Source organism: Chelon labrosus (assembly GCF_963514085.1).
Source record: "Chelon labrosus genome assembly, chromosome: 20".
NCBI lineage: Eukaryota > Metazoa > Chordata > Actinopteri > Mugiliformes > Mugilidae > Chelon > Chelon labrosus.
In genome coordinates this window covers 18564923-18581357 of record NC_140353.1, presented here as the reverse complement: position 1 = coordinate 18581357, position 16435 = coordinate 18564923, and the positions used below count along the sequence as shown (strand labels likewise).

At 42.5% G+C, this 16435-nt stretch overlaps 2 protein-coding genes across 2 annotated transcripts; both read left to right on the top strand.

The window, feature by feature from the left end:
* The first annotated feature begins 208 nt into the window (after window positions 1-208).
* On the top strand, window positions 209-4681 carry LOC311505823 (alcohol dehydrogenase 1-like). The gene is made up of 9 exons (XM_084569609.1): window positions 209-438; window positions 1265-1366; window positions 2186-2327; window positions 2433-2520; window positions 2701-2920; window positions 3040-3300; window positions 3383-3515; window positions 3929-4067; window positions 4170-4681. Exons 1-9 carry the CDS (start codon window positions 421-423, stop codon window positions 4201-4203), a joined length of 1137 nt encoding a protein of 378 aa, XP_084425735.1. The 5' UTR covers window positions 209-420; the 3' UTR covers window positions 4204-4681.
* A 1300-nt stretch (window positions 4682-5981) lies between these two features.
* Window positions 5982-10868, top strand: LOC311505826 (alcohol dehydrogenase 1-like). Its single transcript, XM_084569612.1, has 9 exons — window positions 5982-6002; window positions 6830-6931; window positions 8031-8172; window positions 8315-8402; window positions 9335-9554; window positions 9729-9989; window positions 10089-10221; window positions 10327-10465; window positions 10573-10868. The coding sequence occupies exons 1-9, from the start codon at window positions 5985-5987 to the stop codon at window positions 10601-10603; spliced, it is 1134 nt and encodes a 377-aa protein (XP_084425738.1). The 5' UTR covers window positions 5982-5984; the 3' UTR covers window positions 10604-10868.
* The last annotated feature ends 5567 nt before the right edge of the window (window positions 10869-16435 follow it).

Sequence of the window (16435 nt, the reverse complement as noted above, 5' to 3'; positions counted from 1 at the left end):
AGGCCCGAAAGGATGCGGTCGGTTTGAAAACAAAACATTACTTCGACACAGAAAACGCGACATATTTGAACGATTTACAGTCGGCGTCTGTGCCGGTTGTTTGTGCCAACTCGGCTCAACGCAGCCTCCACATCTGGTCCACATTACTGAGTATCACAGAGTATGGAGAACCTGTGTGAGAAAGCAATAAATAAAAATCTGAAACAATTTTTTTCTTTCTTTCTTTAACCCATGGCAAACTACGCTACACATTCCAAGTCCCTGCCCATCTGAATGTTTGCATAACTGCTCTCCCAGCAGCGGTGGGCCTATATAAACCTCAAATCCACATTTTCTCCTTCTCGCTCTCTCTCCGATCCTGCGCTTCTTCTCCTTCTCGACTCCTCTCCCAATTTTTTGAGTCTCGTCTTTGCGACAGATATGGCAACAGCCGGTAAGGTAGGTATATGGGAGTTCCCATTTATAAACCATGTGTCTTATGCACAGTGGGAAGTTTCAATGTATTTTCTCGATTATTGTGTATTCAAATATCAGAAAACTATGCACCGAACCATAGATAACATGTTCTACTTGGATATAAGATTTGGAAGTGATGATTCTGTACTCATTTAAGTTAAATAACTGAAGTGTGGGGTTAGTCAAATGTCATATGTATGTGTTTCAGTGTCCTTTTGTGCAGGTTTTAAAGCAGGCTTTGCACATGCGCGTTTATTCCACTCATCAACTTGGTGTTTTTACTTCTGCTGCAATAAAACTACAACAATAAAATGACTCTGCAAAATACCACATGTCCTCTTATGACTTGACACATGACTTTAAACTATCCAGAGAGTTTTGCGCAACTGTGGATCTTGGCAAATGCAAAGGAGCAGTTGGCCAAAAAAGATAACGGTACAGACCCAAGCACTCAAAGCAAACAATGAAAAAAAGTTATCAGACCAGGAGCAGCTGTATCTGAAACACTAAATAAGTTTTACTCAACACTTTGCACATGATTTAAAAATGATGTATTAGTCAATTGGACTCTTTTATATGACTGCTTGACTTGAGAATACAGCACCAGCATAACAAGATTTTAAATTTTTTTTAATTTTTTTTTGCTTCGTGCCTATTTGAATGAAGGATACTTCAGATTACACAATTCGCTTGAATGGGTGATTGGAGTGTTTCAGGAAATTGTTACAGCACCTTTCTGGAAACCCACTGGAGTATTGTTAAAATGCACTAGCACCCAAAAATGTGACATTTCATGCTGCCTCTTCAGGTCATCAAGTGCAAGGCAGCAGTGGCCTGGGAGCCCAGCAAGCCTTTGGTGATTGAGGAGATCGAGGTGGCACCTCCTCAGGCCAATGAGGTCCGCATCAAGGTGAGAGGCGTCCACAGCATCTGTGAAGGATCTCAGTCATCCAGGTCATGGTATATCTGAAGTTCTGAGGCAGCTTCTTGAATGAGTGGCGAACTGCTTCAAGAAACTCTGTGATGACTAATCTAGAGACTTGAAAGCATCAGATTTTGTGGACCGAACCAAAGCTAAACGTCCGTCCTAGCAAATGATCCAAGGCTTGATCTTAGTGACGCATAAAGGCCTTCATTCTAATTTCCTGCCAGCCTCCATTGATTTTCTGAGGAGACATAATAACCATCGCAAGTTTTACCGACCGTAGCTAGCTCGCTAATGAGGCTAACACTCGCTCAGTGTCATAAGCGGGATCCTATCCCCTCATTTCATATTTCTGTGCATCCAAATGCTGCTTCGTTTTTAAAACGTGGCTTAAACTGCTCACAAAGCTAGTCTGCCCATCGACCAAAAGCCGACAGAGTGCCTGCATGCACACTGGTCACAAGTTAAGTTAAGGTTTGGCCCAGGCGTCACCCCTACATTCATTTTCCAATATTCTCTGATGAAAAACAAGTAGCTTGGCAACAAAATGCATCAGACATGCTGCACTAATGATGGCATCCTACATCACAGCAGCTAAAGGTGTAGCTGTATCCATTCCTCAAATATCTGATCTTGTGTTTTTGGACAGACTGCTGTGCTATCATCCAAATGCATGGCGCTCAGGGAAAGGGTTGGCAAGCTATTTATTGTTAATGCAGACCCTACGGCTCAATGTAAAAGAATTCGTGAGAATGCACACTTACAGCTTGCCTCCACAATGTTTTCATTTTGTCTACCGGGAAGGTCGTGGCCACCGGGGTATGCCACACAGATCTGTACCACCTGTTTGAGAGTATGCATAAAGACGGCTTCCCCGCAGTCCTCGGCCATGAGGGAGCTGGCATAGTAGAGAGCGTCGGCCCTGGCGTCACCGAATTTCAGCCAGGTCAGTCAAGGCTCACGGCCATTTAATCTGTCCGACGGCTTGAAATGTCCTCTTTCATACTGTTGTTTTGTAAGTCATTTACTGTATATCGTCTTTGAAATGCAGGAGACAAGGTCATTCCTCTGTTTATCTCCCAGTGTGGAGAATGTCGCTTCTGTCAGAGTCCCAAGACCAACCAGTGTGAAAAAGGATGGTGAGCTCATCTTTTTCTTCTCATCTTATGATCGTTCATACAAGAAGTGTCCATAAGGTTGGAGACTTGTTCAATTCAGACGTATACATCACAGTGCTCATGGATTGGACCTTTTTTTCATTTGCAACTGATTGCTTCACCCTCTAGTAGAACATCTCATTGTAATACGTGTTCTTTCAGGGCTGCTGCCCATATAGGTGAGATGGCATTAGCAGACTCCAGGTTTACCTGCAAGGGGAAGAAGGTGCTGCAGTTTATGGGAACCAGTACCTTCTCTGAGTACACCGTGATGAACCAGATAGCTGTGGCTAAGATCGACCCTGCAGCTCCTCTGGACAAAGTCTGCCTCCTCGGCTGTGGGATCTGCACTGGATATGGAGCAGCAGTTAATACCGCTAAGGTGATAGTCCAACATGTACTATTAGAAGTCAGACATCTTAAATGTAACATACACAGTAGTCAGGGTTGGGGTTTATTAGTGTCTGAAGAAAGTAAGGAGTCCACTTTCTTTCCTGCTAGGTGGAACCAGGCTCCACGTGTGCTGTGTTCGGCCTGGGAGCTGTGGGTTTGGCTGCAGTCATGGGCTGCAAGGCTGCAGGAGCAAAGAGGATTATAGCTGTTGACATCAATCCAGAGAAGTTTGAGAAGGGCAAGGTGTTTGGTGCAACTGACTTTGTGAACCCCAAAGATCACAATAAGCCCATCGACCAGGTGCTGTCTGACATGACCAATGGAGGAGTGGACTACTCCCTGGAATGTACCGGCAATGTGGCAGTCATGGTGAGGCAGATTACACACAAAGACTGGATGGTTAGTTAGAAAATAATCAAGTCCATTGACTTTGTGCTGTTTCTCCATTCAGCGCAGTGCTTTGGAGTCTTGTGTGAAAGGTTGGGGTGTCAGCGTGATTGTTGGATGGACAGACATGAATGATTTTGCCGCCCGACCCATTCAGCTCATCGCTGGACGTACGTGGAAGGGATCCCTGTTCGGAGGTGAGACAAATATGAACAATACCACTGACTAGTCTAGCTGCGACTATCAGTCACTGTCATTTGTGGTCAATCTGCAATCGTTACATCAGCACTACCCGTTCTTTGACACAAATAAAAAAACCTGCGAGTCATTAAAAGGGTGCAATGTCATGTTTATGAGTCCCTTATCAAGTGATATGTCGTCCAGGTACAGTCAGCAGAAATTAACAAAGCACAGTGATCGGTTGTTAAAATGATTACTCAGCAGGATTACAGCCAAACATTTCACTCAGCCATACACCTTTGTGGAAAACAAATGTCTTTGTGACAGTTACCAAAGGGCTTTAAGCTTTTTCTCTGCAATCATTCAACCTATATATTTTTTTGATAATACTAATGCTCTTATTTTATTGTGTGTGTTCTCTGGGGTTCAGGATTCAAGAGTAAGGATGGCGTGCCTCAGATGGTCAGAGCCTACCTGGACAAAAAGGTGAAGCTGGATGAGTTCATCACTCACAACATGACCTTGGCTCAGGTCAACAACGCAATTGAACTGATGAAGCACGGCCAGTGGTACTGTATATCCCTGCATCCTCCACCATGATTAGACAATTAGCTGAATAGATTAACAGTAAATGCAAGTCTTCTGATCCATGTTTTGTTCTTGTTCTGCAGCATCCGGACAGTTCTGAGCATTTCTCCACAATGAGACCATTGTGTCGTCTTCAGTGTTAATAAAATCATTCAGAGATCTGCAGCGGCATTGTACCAAGATCTTTCAGCTCACGCACAACGTATGTGTGTGACCTTGATCTGCTGACAACGGGTCGTGTGCAGATTGTGGTTGTAAAAATCATTATCAGTGTCCACATAATAAACATCAAGAGCACTTGTGGAGAAAAATAAATTGCTTAAACAGATAAGTCTGCGGCTTCTTCATTTGTGTCGGAACAGGAACAGTGTTTAAAACAACTTCCTAACTAATGTTTATCCACATGAAGGTTTTAGCAGAGTTTCTGAAAGGCTGAACACGGGAATTGTTGCACATCACTCACATAATAGCTGACCTCCTGTACATGTAGTCAGTAGTTGCATGATTCAGAAGAAGTGAATTTACTGGTACGACAGCAGTCGACATACACCACAAGGTCAGCAGCAGCTGTAGGTTTTCATTTTGAATTAACCTCTGGCAGTCAAGGCCGATGCCCTTCTTTTCTTCCAGAAGAAAAAGGAATCATGTGATAGAGCACATCAGGAAAGGACAAGTAGTGACCCGGGAAATGTGGGACACTGCATAATCTTTTTGAAACGTCTCTATCTCTGCCCGTCCAGACTAATATCTAACCTCTGTTTAATGGGTTCTGAACCACTGCAGAAACAAGGCACAAACGCAGCAACAGTGATGTGCTTGAAAACGAAATGTGTGTATATTGCAGTGCACTGAGGTCTCTGGTTTTGAAAATGTGATTTGTGAATACACCGATCAGCCACAACATGAAAACCACTGAGAGGTGAAGTAAATAACATTGACCATCTGTTGACAATACAGTGTTCTGCTGGGAAACATTTGGACCTGGCATTCATGTATCATGTAGATGTTACTTAGACAAGTAGCACCCACCTAGACCAGACCAGGTACCCCCACCCCATAGCAATGACACTCCTTGATTTCAGCAGCCATCCCCAGCAGGATGCAGCCTGACACAGGCACACACACAAAAATGCTTTAGGAACAACTAAAAAAAAAAAACGTGAAAAACAGCACAAGGTGTTGACCTGGCCTCCAAATTCACTAGATCCCAAACTGATCAAGTACAGTCCTTCTTCTTCTTAATAATAATAATTAATAATAATGATGATAATATTAATGATGGGGTATAGGCAGGTAGGTTATATCAGTATTTAAGGAGTAATTATTTAATCTAAAACCCAAATAATGTATAGATATTTATTTTTTGTATTTTTTTTGTACAGTGTATCAGCAGTGTTGTGCAGTGAAACATTGAGATCAGCTCATTTTCCTAAAATAAAAGCAAAAATGAAATGAAATATTAATAATGTGATAAAAAATAACATCCGGTAACTTAGTGTAGTATTGATAGTAATTCATTCATCTTGCTTCAGAGGAGAATTACTTACATTAGACTTTTTTCTTTTTTTTTTTTTCTATTGGCACTTTCAAAACACCTGGCTTTTTCTGCTATTTATACTGGCAAGAACAACGACGCGCATGTTAGCATCAGACATCAGGGACACATTGGACAGGGCGGAGAGAAGAGCAGACTGGTAAGTCGTGTCCTAAATCATTTTTGCGTTACAAAAGCTAATCTAAAGTCCAAAGGTGGAAGCTGTGATTTTTTTTATCTCATCAGTGACTCAGCTAAATTCAGAGAAACGAGACCCAGCCCCTTTCAGCGTTTGATCTAAAACCAGTATTTAAAGCCCTTGCTTCTCTTTGTCAGCACTTTCCTTCTTGTTTCTGTTGCAGAAATGGCCACAGTTGGTAAGGTAAGTATTGCATTTACTATGTATTCATATGTGCAACTGTGGTATTTTGAAGGAAACATGCGATATAACAACATATAAGAAAGCATTTTGCATTATTAAGCTGACTATTGTGAAATTAGAATATAAGAAAGACTATAAATGTTGTCAGATTCAGGTGCATTTTATATTTGTGTGTGTGATTTTAATTGCGTGGTTGCATGTAGCATATGAAGCTGACAGTTCACGATGAACACAATAAAGAACGTTTTATAATGTCATGTTTCATTGCTTTCACATGCAACTATCTTTGCACAAGCCTAATTATTTCACTAAAATCAACTTGGTTTTTATTGCAGTCTCTTCTTGCTGTCTGTGCCCTCTGCCACAGAAAATAAAAAAAACAAAAAAAAACAGAATTTGTTGCTTTGACTTCTCATGCTGTTTGAAACTCTCCAGATGCTTTTGCATGAATGTTGATCTTGGCAGCCATGAGTGACTAGTAAGCCAAAAAGATACCAGTGGAAGTTCAGTGCAGCTGCACGGTAGAAAAAAAAACATAAAAATGACAACAACCTGCTCCTTTATTAAGTGGGGCAACCACTACTTCTATGAGCACACTAAAATCTCAGAGCTACTTATCAGCATACACTTATTATCACTAAGTTACTGATGTTGATGTGCTGGAGATAGGGAAAACTGATGAAAGTGTGAGAGCCCCATTGGAAGACACTGTGTGTCACCGTAGTACCTCTATGGAACTGTAACTAGTATAATTTGCCTACACCAAGTTCCCTGAACATCCTGAGATCATATTCTGGGTAATTTCACTCTTTGTCACTGCTTCTTAGGTCATCAAGTGCAAGGCAGCGGTGGCCTGGGAGCCCATCAAGCCTTTGGTGATGGAGGAGATTGAGGTAGCACCTCCTCAGGCCAACGAGGTCCGCATCAAGGTGAGAGATGTCCGCAGTCAAGACACATCTATGTACATAGACAGGTTTGTTTCGCTGCATGTGTGAGAAAAGCTTGATTTATATTTGCATGTTGAGGGGTTTTGGCATACTGTGGTTGAGCTTGGACTCCTCAGACATGGAGCCACACCATTGAGGCTACATAGAACTGTAGAACTTTGATGATGACAATGGAGACTGATAATGGTGGACACAACGTTAATATAACTGAAGATTATAATCAGCTGCTTATCAAGTGTTGTATTTACCTTGTCACCATTAAACTGTGCATCCATACACGCGTCCATCCATTGTAAGACACTGATCCAAGCAGTGTTTCAACTGTTGGAACCCAAGATGTTCCAAGTCAGAAGAGACCTATGCCAGGTTGGAGGGTCTGCTGCCAATTGGGTATACCCAGAAAACCCCAATCAAATGCATGGCCTTCATCAATTTGGCCCCTTCGACTGCGCTCCATCAGATGAATTGCAAAGGCAGACACATTACATTTTGTCGTCCAACTATTATGAAACTCACTGGTTTGGAACACAAGCACCATCCATGGTATGTGCAACTGAGGAGCTATCTGTGGCTGACCTCCATTACTTAAAAGAAAGAATGTGTCAGACATCTTCTTTAGGATAAGACACATGTACAATATAAACCTTATAGAAGTTATTTTATTCACTTCATTGCCTCGTGTAGACATGTGCTTAGGCTACAGCAGCTCTTGCTGTCCTGTCTCCTGCGTCTGATGGATCTTAATGTCTGATGATGCTTGGCTGCTGACGCCAGCATACATAGCATGCAAGGAGCCAGTTCGTTGTACTTTCTCAGAGGGCACAGGGCCACTACGTTCTGCTGTTCTGGTGCAGTGACCAGGACATCACAAGGCCAACCACGTATCAGAGGCTTGAGTCCATTTTGGGTGTGCGCCTCGAAATGATCTCGCGATTCTTGCATAATTCGAACATCTTTGCCAATAGGCCAACTGGTCAATCAAATTATTTAAGATTTTTCAAATTTGCTAGTGAAGATTAAAAGAAAGCACAATATCTACCTGTTGAAGCAACTAACTACTGTGTTACTGTCTTGGGTACAGATTATATCCACCGGGTTGTGCCACACGGATCTGTATCCCCTTTTTGAGAATACCAATACAGAAAGCTTCCCAATAGTCCTTGGCCATGAAGGCGCTGGAATCGTAGAGAGTGTCGGGCCTGGCGTCACCGAATTGCAGCCAGGTACATTTTAGCTTTTTACCATGGAAATGTATTTGGATGATTTGTGCCATTTGTGCTCTTGAAAGCAAAGCAGTTAAATAGTTGATTTGCCCTAATATGCTGAATGTAGGCCTAAAAGTAATTTGATGTTTCTGTCTTTCAGGAGACAAGGTTATCCCTCTGCCCATCTCCCAGTGTCGAGAATGTCGCTTCTGTAAGAATCCGAAGACAAACGAGTGCGTAAAAGGATGGTGAGTTCAGTCAGTGTTCATCTCCCACCAATCCTGTCTTCTAGAACCAATTTATACTAATTTTTCCAGGATGTATTTCTAATGTTTGAGGATAAGTTGATGCTACAACCCTCTACCAAGTGGAGCAACATTAGTCTGATGATGCCACCAGGGCTCTCAAGTTTTGAAGACAGGCAAGAGTGACATCCCCCCCCCGTCGTCGCACCAACCCCCAAAAGGCGGCCGGGTTGGATGGTTGTGGGAATGGGGGTGATATATTAATAATATAATAATATTATTATTAGGCTATTAGTGTTTTTGTTGTTAATAATAATTGATCAGACTTGCAGAAAGATGACACATAGCACTGACAATTCAACCAAATACAAAGTATTTATTCAATTTCTGCATGTGTGTGTGTGAGAGAGTGAGTGTGTGAGAGAGTGAGTGTGTGAGAGAGTGAGAGAGAGAGAGACACTTGAGAGCCCTGATCGGAAGACGTCGTAGCAGAATCACGTGAACAATTCCAGGATATGCTTTTTTTTCATTGGTTGTTGCATTAAATCTTACCCAGATACAATAATGCTATTTTCTGATTAGCTATTGTGTAGCCCCTTTTTTTTTTTGATTGGCAGATCAGTGGCAGGCTCAACCCTAGGGAGACACGCTTGATTTCTGCCGGTTCCATAGTGAGAGAGGCACGACCAGAGAAATTTTGGGAGCTGCGGTATATTAAATATATTATAAATATTTTTTCTGCGTGAGAAATTCAATGTGTGGCGGGAGTGCGTGACAAAAGACCGAAATGAGTGACTGTCACGCTCAATGCGTGACAGTTGAGAGCCCTGTGCCACACATAACAACACACAAACATTCGTTGCATCCCTGTGTGACAAAATGTCAATACGGACATTTAGTCTCAGGTTGTAGTCTTACATAAGTTTACTGTTCAGGTCCGCTCGTGGTTTTGATGTGATGGCAGAGCCCGACTCCAGGTTTACCTGCAAGGGGAAGAAGTTGCTGCAGTTTTTGGGAACCAGTACCTTCTCTGAGTACACCGTGATAAACCAGGTAGCTGTGGCTAAGATCGACCCTGCTGCTCCTCTGGACAAGGTCTGTCTCTTTGGCTGTAGCATATGCACTGGATATGGAGCAGCAGTTAATACTGCTAAGGTACGTACGTTTGATAGTTGGAGATAGCCCAAATGTTTTGCCGAAGTGTAAATGCTGTTGCAAACTCTTCCCACACTGCCAATCATCTGTTACATCAGTGACATCTTGTAGTTGCCTGGTAGTCAGTGTGAGTGTGTGTGAAGAAAGTAAGGAGTCCACTTTCTTTCTTGCTAGGTTGAACCAGGCTCCACGTGTGCTGTGTTTGGCCTGGGAGCTGTGGGTTTGGCTGCAGTCATGGGCTGCAAGGCTGCAGGAGCAAAGAAGATTATAGCTATTGACATCAATCCAAAGAAATCTGAGAAGGCCAAGGTGTTTGGTGCAACCGACTTTGTGAACCCCAAGGATTACGATAAACCCATCAGCCAGGTGTTGATGGAGATGACCGACGGAGGAGTGGACTTCTCACTGGAATGCACCGGCAATGTGGAAGTCATGGTGAGGCAGATTGAGAAATTTGCAAAAGAAACTGGATAGCTTATAATAAACATTTAGGAAATGACTCCCTGTGTTTACAAGTGCTGTTTCTCCATTCAGCGCAGTGCCTTGGAGTCTTGTGTGAAAGGCTGGGGCGTCAGCGTGATTGTTGGATGGACAGACATGCATGACTTTGCTGCCCGACCTGTTCAGCTGATTACTGGACGTACATGGAAGGGATCCCTGTTTGGAGGTGAGACAAATATGACTGACTTCTCCTCCTACTGAAACTTTAATCCGTCAGCCTATATTTTTATGCTAACACTATCTGATCTATTTTATTATGTGTGCGGTTCAGGGTTTAAGAGCAGGGATGGTGTACCTCAGATGGTTAAAGCCTACCTGGACAAGAAGGTGTTGGTGGATGAGTTCATTTCCCACAACTTGACTTTGGCCCAGGTCAATGATGCTATTGAACTGATGAGGCACGGCAAATGGTACTAAATATTCCTACTTCATCCACTATGATTTGCAAATTACATGCACAGATCACGAATTAATTAAGTACAAGTCTTCTAACTTATGTTCTGTACTTGTTCCACAGCATTCGGGTGGTTCTGAGTGTTTCTCCATGATAAGGCCGTTGTGTTCGTCACAGTGTTGCTAAAATCCCTCAGAAGCCTGCAGCAAGATTTTACAAACTGTGCACAAAATACTGTATGTTCATGACCAGTTAATACTGTTGAGGAGATTATGTGTGGACAGTGTTTATGAACCAGGCTCATATTTGTTCAAAAAAGATAAGCTAGAGTGTCTGTGGATGGAAATAAATGGCTTAAACAAGTGGGACTGGAGAGCTCCTTGTTTGTGTTCTGGTTTTGTGTTGTTATTGGGTGTCATATGAACAGTTCACTCTAGAGTTTACTGTAAGGCTATATCCACGCTAATCTCCATCCAGATGATTTAGCAGCATTTAAGAAAATATCTTCCTTTCATACTATACTCCTGCAAATACATGTAGCACAGATAAAGCCACTGGATATGGGAATTGGTACAGGTGACTTTAACTTGGCACCTGCGTCATGTAGGCAGTAGTCACACTCGTTTGTCATGATAACATACAGATTCTAACTGCTCAGCAGCTTCTGGCACAAACAAGATCAGCATCAAGTATAATTTATGGTCTGTGTTGGATTAATCACTGGTAGTCAAGATTGATCTTCCAGAAAATGGTCATGTGGTACAAATTATGGAAATTCTGACTGAAGACCATTTAAAGAAATGAAGGTGGGGATCTATGTTTTGGCCTGTCCAGACTAAAATACAGCTATGATGTTTCAATCTTAAATGGGGAACGTGAAGTCTCCCAAAGTCTTCATTTTAGGGGTCCTTCATGGCCGAGCAATGTAAAATCTGGTAAAAAGGAGTGGTGCTAATTACAAAATGTAGTCTAACCCTGGGCATAGATCAAATAAGGTCCATGACACATTATTCAACTCACAAACAGTAGTTAGAGGGACTTCTATAGGCTGAGTGGCTGGGCAGCTGATGGCTCTGCTGTCAGTGAGTGCCAGGCTTCCATCTGGTGGGGGCCTTTATGGCTAGAAAAGTCCTCCAGAATTGTGACTGCCAGGGATTATATGGCATACAATCTGTCAGGAAACTGGCTGGTACTGAGCTAGCTGGCTGCTCCAGTAGTTGAAGGCCTGCAGTCTGGGGGCTGTCTGGCTTTGAGGTTAAGTATAATAGGGATGAAATTAATAGGGGCTGTCCTAAAAGCTAGTCAAATTCCCTAGAAAGGTGTCCCCTACTAGTTTGAGGTAGATTCAGGCAGGGAAGTGGCAAACTCAGGGATGGTGGCTCCACGATTCAAGAGCAGGAATGTGCTGACAGGAAGAATCATGGCTAGTAGGCTAGCAGGCTGAAGAAACACCAAGCCCTCTGTAAAAGCTATGGTGTAGGTGGGAGCGTGTTTGGCTCAAAGGCTTAAGCAGCCAGCCGGTGACTGCCAACTCAGTAACTGGGACGGGTAGTTGACAACCTTAGTTTAAGATAGGCAGTCCTCAAACTGGGACAAGCAGGTAGCTAAGAGACCCAGGGACTGAAGTTGACAAGAGACTAGCAGTTTGGAGACTATGCTACCGGCTGGCTAACTGGGACAAAGGATGGAAAGAAGTGGTGGTGCATAGGGAGTCCTTTATCCACTCAGGTAGAGTATCCATGAGCTGAGGTTTTTGTAGCTGGTTTGATGACCGTGATGCCGTGCAGCTGGTGAGGCCCTGCTCTGGCTCCAACACACCTGTCTCTACTTCTACAATCCAGTACATACACAACACATCCAGGCACACAAAGACGAGGAGAAAGAGTGGTTGCAGGCAAGGAGTGAGAGTACGGTAAAAGCGTAAGGAAGTGACACCACTCTCCAACCCTTACCAAGGGACAGCTCCTAGATGTCTCTCTGAAAAGTCCAAACCAAAAGTTTGGTGGGTGATTGGCATTCGGAGGAGGGACCATTTGCCTTGTGACAGAAGAACACAAAAACTGAATACACAAGCAAGGCAAAGGTAAAAAAAGACAGGTGAAAACAGTCACAAAACTCAAGGGTGGAAAAAACACAAGGGTGGAAAGAAGTAAAACTAACACAGGGTTAAATAATCTTTTTTAAAGTAACATGGGAACCAAATAACAAAAATCAAAACAAAAATTTTTTTATAAAATAACAGAAAATGTCCAAAATTCAAACACAATATAGTAATACTAGGACAATATCTGAATCAAGCCAATGAGCCAATTCAAATTAGCCCACCAGAGCACCAAGCCACCACACCCAACTTTAAAACCACTCTTCAGGAATCCTCTGGATGACATAATGAACCGGACGGTCCATCTTTACATACGGTTGAGGCCTTATTGCTGTTGGGAAGACACACCTCCTACCAGTGCTCGTCAGGACAGAAGGACTCCACAGTTAAAATCCTAACAACTTTCAAGTCAAATAAATCTTTCCATCTGTTCAGTTTCTTATAAATGCCTGATATGTTTCAATGATACAGGATACTTTAATTTAAAGTATGGCCTGTTTAGTGTGCATGTACTCTGGGCAGCATTTTCATTTCTGAATACGATTTTTTTTTTTTTGTGCATTGTTGGATGGCTTCCACTATCTAATTGTGTTTGATAATTTGAAAATTAATTTAAAATATATATATATGGGCACAGTGTATAGGTTATGGAGAGTTGCAGTGTAGTAGCTCCACATTCTAATAAGCCAGACTCGCCATTTAGTTAAAAATAAATGCACAAAGGAAAATAATTGTTACTGGAATAAAAACATAGAGCACTTTCTCTTCACATGATAGTTACCATAGTGTATACTTGATTGTCATTTATTGACTGTTGGCTTAAGAGAAAAATTATATTACAATTAAGATATTAAAAAACAGCATAGAAATTTAGGATTTTTGATGATTTATATTGGGCAGAACTCTGCAGTATGAAGGATAAGGGAATGTGTATTGAAACTGTTAAAAGATAAAAAACAGTAAGTCAAAGCCCTAAAGACGATATTGGAGTTGCGTAAGCTAATCTAAAGTCCAGTGGTCAGAAAAATAAGTCCCCGACCATTCCGGCATTTGATGTAACAACAGCATTTAAAGCTCCGCCTTCTCCTCTCCAGCTCGTCCCTTCTTGTTACTGTTGCAAAAACGGGTAAGGTAGGTATTTAATTTAATATGGGAGCATTCATATGTGCAACTGTGAGATCTGAAATAGTTTAGCAGATAACTTGCAGAAAACGTGAACACAATGCAATGCTCAACATCCTGTAAAGTAATGTTTCATTGCTTTCACGTGCAGCGCTTTAATGCAACTCTAATAAAAAAACAAAAAAACAACAGAATTTCTGTCCTTGCTTTCTGCCCCCTCTGCAACACAGAATGTTCTGCTCTGACTTTCTACCTTGTTTGAAACTCTCCAGACTATTGCATAACTGTTGATACTGGCAACCATGAGAGGCTAGCAAGCCAAAATGAGGACGATGGAAGTTCACTGTAGTTGCACAGTGGAATGAAAACCCATAAAATGTATTCTTCTGCATTTCTTATGTGTTAAAACCACTGCGTCTTTCAGTAATAATCACATTATGCTTGCATCTGTTGAGGGGTGTGATATACTTGGCTGTAACTGAACAATCAGTTCTTCTGTTTATGTGTTAGTAACAGGAAAAATAGGCAAGGGTGAAGACAAGTTTGACAAGGACCAGACTGCAGGAACTGACAACTATCATAGTTGTACAGGCTCATTTTGTACCAACTTTTCCAGCACAAGAAGAACCTTCGGTGATGAAGTGAGTGGAAGAAGGGTTCATCTTCAATAAGGGAATCTCACACGGGATAATTTCACTCTTTGTTACTGCTTCTTAAGTCATCACGTGCAAGGCAGCAGTGGCCTGGGAGCCCAAAAAGTCTTTGGTAATTGAGGAGATTGAGGTAGCACCTTCTCAGGACAACGAGGTCCGTATCAAAGTGAGAGACGTCCACGGTCCAGACACATAGATGTACACAAACGGGTTTGTTTCACTGTATTTGTGAGAAAAGCTTTATTTATATGTGTATGTTGTGGGGTTTTGACATAGTTGAGCTGTGCCACCTCAGGCATGTAACCACAAGGTTGATCAAACACAATAAAGGCTATAATTTTAGCAGGAACATGTGCATATCACGGAATGTGACACTTATCCAATCAGGTGTCAGCAGGCTAGACAATATAGTCCAGATATGCCTCCATTCCTCTCCCAGCAAAGTGTTTCTCCTGGTGGATACAGAGACGTTGCCACATCAGAAGAGATCTCTAATCTAAGTGGGTTTAGCAATGTCCAGTCGGCAGTGACTCCTACCAGTTGATTGTACCAAGAAATCTTCAAATGAGAGTCACCCTGGAGGCATCCTGATTGCAAGCATGAATCACCTTAGCTGGCATCTTTTGTTGTGGTAGTCCAGGCTGCCTCCAGATAGCCATGGTCCTCATCCTTTCATGTAGGGGGCTAGCCAACGCATGGGCGTCATTCTCTTGGCCGTTACCTGAAGGTAATGACAGTAGGTGAAGGTTGGGACATAAATTAGATGATAAATACAAAGCTTTGCCTTCTGGCTATACTCCTTCACAGCAATGATCTGACGTGTTGCTCACATTGCTGCTGACACCAGACCAATCTGCCCACGCTCTCTTGATCGGTTTTTCCATATCTCTTGAGCAAGCCCTTGGAATACGAGAACTACTTCCCTGGGGCATCAATTTAACCCCAACTTGGAGGAAGCAAACCATCATTTTCTGGCAAAGACTTAGATGTGCAAACAGCAACATCTGCCATTGTAAATCACACATATTTGATGTAACATACTGTTGCAAACTGGCTGCACAGTAATCAACGCTAATGTTTATGAGTATAAGGAGAAGTGTGGAGTAGACTTTATTTCATGCCAGGTGTAACCAGGTTCCACATGTGCTGTGTTTGGCCTGGGAGCTGTGGGTTTGGCTGCAGTCATGGGCTGCAAGGCTGCAGGAGTAAAGAGGATTATAGCTGTTGACATCAATCCAGAGAGGTTTGAGAAGGCCAAGGTGTTTGGTGCAACCGACGTTGTGAACCCCAAGGATCACGATAAACCAGGTGTTGAAGGAGCTGACCAGCTGAGGAGTGGACTACCCCCTGGAATGTGGCAGCCACGGTGAGGCAGATTTAGGCTTATTATAAGTCCACTGACTTTGTGCCATTTCCCCATTCAGCGCAGTGCCTTGGAGTCTTGTGTGAAAGGTTGGGGTGTCAGTGTGACTGTTAGATGGACAGACTCACAGGACTTTGCTGCCCGACCCATTCAGCTCATTACTGGGCGTACAATGAAGGGATCCCTGTTTGGACATGAGACAACTATGACCATTGCCACTGAATGTTTATTTCCTCTTATTGTAACCAAAACGGCTTTAATCCTTCAACCAAAATCACTGTGATAATACTGTCTGCTTTTATTTTATCATGTGTGTGTTCTATGGGGTTCAGGATTCAAGGGTAATGATGGGGTACCTCAGATGGTCAGAGGCTACCTGGACCAGAAGGTGAATCTGGATGAGTTCATCACTCGCAACATGACTTTGGACCAAGTCAATGACGCCATTGAAGTGATGAAGCACTTTATCCACAGTTCCTAATTTGCTGTATACGTCAAAAATAAATAAGTAAAAATAACCTTAACCCCAATTTTTGTTCATTGTTTTTACAGCATCCATACAGTTCTGATTTCCCTACAAAAAGACCACTGTGTTGTTCTCAGCTAAGTTAAAATCATTCAGAAATCAGAATCTTTCCAGTTATGCACAGTATTCATACACACACTGAACAGCCAGCAGTATTTGGTGGATTGTGCGATTGTGACTGTCAGAATTATCTGCAAGTCCATATAAGGAAAAAACTTGGA

Coding starts and splice junctions, on each gene's coding strand:
- LOC311505823 (XM_084569609.1), top strand. Junction 2,328..2,432: donor CGTCACCGAATTTCAGCCAG/GTCAGTCAAGGC, acceptor TTTGAAATGCAG/GAGACAAGGTCATTCCTCTG. Junction 2,921..3,039: donor CAGCAGTTAATACCGCTAAG/GTGATAGTCCAA, acceptor CTTTCCTGCTAG/GTGGAACCAGGCTCCACGTG.
- LOC311505826 (XM_084569612.1), top strand. Junction 9,555..9,728: donor CAGCAGTTAATACTGCTAAG/GTACGTACGTTT, acceptor CTTTCTTGCTAG/GTTGAACCAGGCTCCACGTG. Junction 9,990..10,088: donor CCGGCAATGTGGAAGTCATG/GTGAGGCAGATT, acceptor TTCTCCATTCAG/CGCAGTGCCTTGGAGTCTTG.